The following is a 4166-nucleotide window of genomic DNA, read 5'->3' on the forward strand; positions in this document are numbered from 1 at the left end:
TTTTTTTACATTTGCAATATCTAATTATATTCATTTAAAAATAAATCTAATAATTTTAAATTTCATCAATTTAAAAATTTTATCTGAATACCTTACTCAAATATTCAAAAAAAAAAATTTTCATATATGGAAACCCATTTAGATACAAGGCTTATATAATACCACATTACCACATATAAATTAAGATAGATTCCAATCACTATAGAAGACGAGATGCAGAGCTAACTTTTAAAGATAGAGACCTTATTTAAGGTAGAAAATGGGTAATATTTCATCACACTATCTTCACCATAAGTGCTTAGTTTGTAATACTCAATATTTATATAATATCATATATTACTAATATTATAATTAAGTAGCAACTTTATTTAAGATAGAAATATAGTTACTACATAATACCATAAAGCACCATATTTAAGCTAGTTAGTAAATGGGAAATCGGTGGTGCTTTCAAGATAACGTTTGTAGAAGACATCGCACTGGTACTGAACCACAGCATAGTGATTTGCATTTTCTTTGTCAAAGGTGTTGAGCATGCAATATCCACTTGCAGAGCGGAGCAGTCCTGTCCCACCAACAATAGGCAACTCACGTACCTTGGAGAGCAACTCATTACGTCCCAACACTGCGAGCGTGCTTCCTTTGAATTCCCCTTGGACAAATATGAGAGTCATGGCCATGAGAGCCGCATACTTGTTTTGATCAGTCATTATATATGTGCCTTGGGACCATCCTATTAGAGGGGATGATTCATTCGAGCCGATGGTTAGCGGATCGTCAAAGACATTCACGGTTCCAAAGCCAGTGGGCGAGTCATTAGATGTGGGGCTTTGGGCGACTACCACTGCTGTCGGATTCGGCTGACTAAACCTGTTGTGCCAGAAGAAATTAAGTTTGATATGTCTCTTTCGAATTAGAAGCTTGGTGTGGTTTTCAGAGGTTTCATCGGCGATTATGGTGGAAATGTGGGAGAGGAGGGTGAGGAGGAGGAGGATAATTAGTAGCCTTTTCATTGTGGAGTTGGAGGTGTAGGAAGGAGTAGTAGTTTGTAGACCATTTTATAAGGTTGTTTTGCTATAGTAGTGGTGGATTGGAAGGACTCTCCTAAAAATTTAAAATTTAGGATTTAGAAGTTAGAGTTTGAGGTGCGTACTGAAAATGTTGATGGTATTATAAAATATAGAAATTTTGCATGTGTTGTCTCCTAAAAAATCTTTTTGGATCTGTCATTGGGTGAAGGAAAGGGATTAGGTGCATGCTATGAGAGAGGAGTTAGGTAGCAAGGATTTATGAGTATATATTTTGGTGCTCATTAGGTCACTTAGCTTAAGATAATAATTATAATTATAAGAGATGAGAAGCTGATTCATGGAAATACTTTGATAACTTTTAATTTTCATTTGTGGAAATTTTTTTATGCTTTATAAAAAGATATTTTAGATTTCGTTTGAGATAGCTTTTTTAAAATAATTTAATACATAAATTTACTAAAAGCTTATCAACGTTTTAAAAAGAAATAAAAAAATTATCTCAAATAAAATCTTAATTATAAATTTATGCTCAGCATTACTTCCAATCTTTAACTAAGATTTTTTAAAAAAGTTATAGTACAAATCACGTGAAACATAAGTGGCTTTATGAGATAGTAAAAAAATTCTGTCAGATTTAATTTTATTTTTATCATCTTCAATCCTTCACGTTTATATACATATCTTCTAATTATATTTATATCTTATGTAAATATTTTTAATAAACTCTTTTAATATTTAAATTATTTTTTTATTTAATATTTAATGATAGTACTAGAAATTTATGGGCCTCAAATTTTACAAAAACATTTCCAAATTTTAATATCTTATATTGATAATTTAACTTTAATATAAATTCTGGAAAATAAGTTAACAAATAAATATTTGATTTATTTCCAATATCATATTATGATTTTAAGAGGATTATGATAGAAACTTAGATTTCATTTGGGATGTTTCTTATTGCTTATTTAGTAATTTTAGTACAAAATTTTAATTATGTATAAAAATTGTTTTAAAAACAATAATAAGTTTATCAACGAACCTAAAATCAGACATGCTTACAAGTTTTTTTTTTCTTTTATATGGTATTTATTAATAGAATTTTGAAAATAATTTTAATTTAGCAATTTTTATACTAAAAAATTGTTTTAGAAATAATAGAAGGCTTATCTAAATGAAGCCTAATTGTTTCATTTGGGACAGCTTTTCTTACTGTTTATGAAGCAATTTTTTATATAAAAATTTAAATTAAAAAATAATAAAAACTGATTCATAAGAAGTAAGATGTTGTCCAAACAAAATCTAAATAAAGAACATGAATACACAGTTTTTTTTTTTTTTTTATCAACGGAATTTATCAATATAATATCTGGAAATAATTTTAAACTATTATTATCAATAGAATATTCATCAATATATTTATGTCATTAGCGAAGCTCAAATGAGAGGCTTTATTTAGATATTATTGTAGGAATTCATTATTAAGGAAAAATAAATGAGCTTAAATATAATATTCTTTATAACTTCAAATTTTTTATAATTAGGGTTTGTTTGGGATTTTTTTTTTTCTCTTTTATTTCCTATTTAAATTTTTGTTTTAAAAAATAGTAAGAAAATACCTCAAACGAAAGCCTTAGCCTTATTACTTTTTAATGAGTATTTCATAACTATGTGTCTTAACCTATTGCATAATCATGAACAATTGGTACCCAAAAAGAGCTTAATTAGTTAGAACATGAAATTTAGTTTGGCTTTGTTGGGATGACTTTTTTAATTGTTTTTTTTTTTTTTGAAACAGAGTTTAAGTATAAAAATTAAAATTTTTGTACTAAAATTATGTTTTAAGAAATAATAAAAAAGTCATCCCAAACAAATTCTTAAACTTTATCTGGGACAGCTTTCTTACTGCTATTTAAAATAACTTTTTAGTACAAATATTTATAGCTCAAAAAAATTTGTACTGAAAAATTGCTTCATAAAGTAATATGAAAGCTGCCCCAAACAAAACCTATCATCTAAATTGCAACTTTAACTTGGATTAAGGGTCATAAATGCAACTACTAAGAAAACATAAGCACAAACAATAAACAACAAAATATGAATGATGGGAAATTGCTAAAATTGATTTGCATTACCAACAATCATAAAACACCGGCAATAAAAAACAAAAAAGGCGGACATTGCTTAGGTTTCGTTTGGGATTGCTTTCTTGCTGTTTCATAAAGTAACATTTTAATACAAAAATTTAAATTTTGGTACTAAAAAATTGTTTTAAGAAGCATTAAGAAAACCATTATGAAGGAAGCCTTAGCTAGAGATGCCTTGATCTGTGCAATGCTGCAACAAAAAACAGGAGCAGCCTTGGTGCTCATTCTCAACAACTGAAAAGAATAGAGAGGGAGAGAGAGAGAGAGAGCAATGCATGAAGAGTTATCATAAATAATGGCAGGGTTCTCTTCAACTTGCTAAAGATGTGAAGAAACAACTGCTTGAGCACCCTAAGGGAATTTCCTTAGTAATAACAAGCAAAATGTTAACCACCAACGGAGATTGAGGACTGAACATGTTTACATGAAGCAACATACTTGTAATATATACATTTTGACTACGATTTTGTCTTGGACAATTTTCTTAATACTTTTTAAAGCAATTTTTTAGTACAACAAATAAAATTTTTATACTAAAAAGCTGCTTTAAGAAGAAGTAAGAAAGCCTTCCCAAACGGATGACCTTCTTACTGCTTCTTAAAGTAACTTTCTAGTATTAAAATTTTAATTTTTGAACTATAAAGTCACTTTAAGAAGTATTAAAAAAGCCGTCCCAAACGAAGCCTAAGTCTGACTTGCATACTCTGTCTAAATATAATATGAATATTTTAGCTAATATTTCATGATGGTATGAAGGAATTGAGCTGTTGCAAGCAAAGAAGCCATGATTTTATTTTATCTTTACTGATTTATTAAATAGCATTTAAATACATTATGCAAAATGGTTGCTAGTATGAAAGAAATTTTAGAGGCATATGATTTCTTTGCTCATTCAATTAGTCATGACCAATTTTTATTTTTCTTAGGTACCACAAAAATGTATTTAATAAAATTTTTGACCAAATTTGTTGAATGGCATTCAAATAAA

At 28.2% G+C, this 4166-nt stretch overlaps 1 protein-coding gene across 1 annotated transcript; it reads right to left on the minus strand.

Moving 5' to 3' along the window:
- Positions 1 to 419: 419 nt before the first annotated feature.
- Positions 420 to 1013, minus strand: LOC110094880 (dirigent protein 21-like). The gene has a single exon (XM_020820218.2). The coding sequence runs from the start codon at positions 1011 to 1013 to the stop codon at positions 420 to 422; it is 594 nt and encodes a 197-aa protein (XP_020675877.1).
- Between the last annotated feature and the right edge of the window lie 3153 nt (positions 1014 to 4166).

Source organism: Dendrobium catenatum, unplaced genomic scaffold (genome assembly GCF_001605985.2).
Source record: "Dendrobium catenatum unplaced genomic scaffold, ASM160598v2 fragScaff_scaffold_428, whole genome shotgun sequence".
Taxonomy (NCBI): Eukaryota; Viridiplantae; Streptophyta; class Magnoliopsida; order Asparagales; family Orchidaceae; genus Dendrobium; species Dendrobium catenatum.

Excerpts from the sequence above, each read along its gene's own strand:
- LOC110094880 (XM_020820218.2), bottom strand. The coding sequence starts at position 1,013 with ATGAAAAGGCTACTAATTATCCTCCTCCTCCTCACCCTCCTCTCCCAC.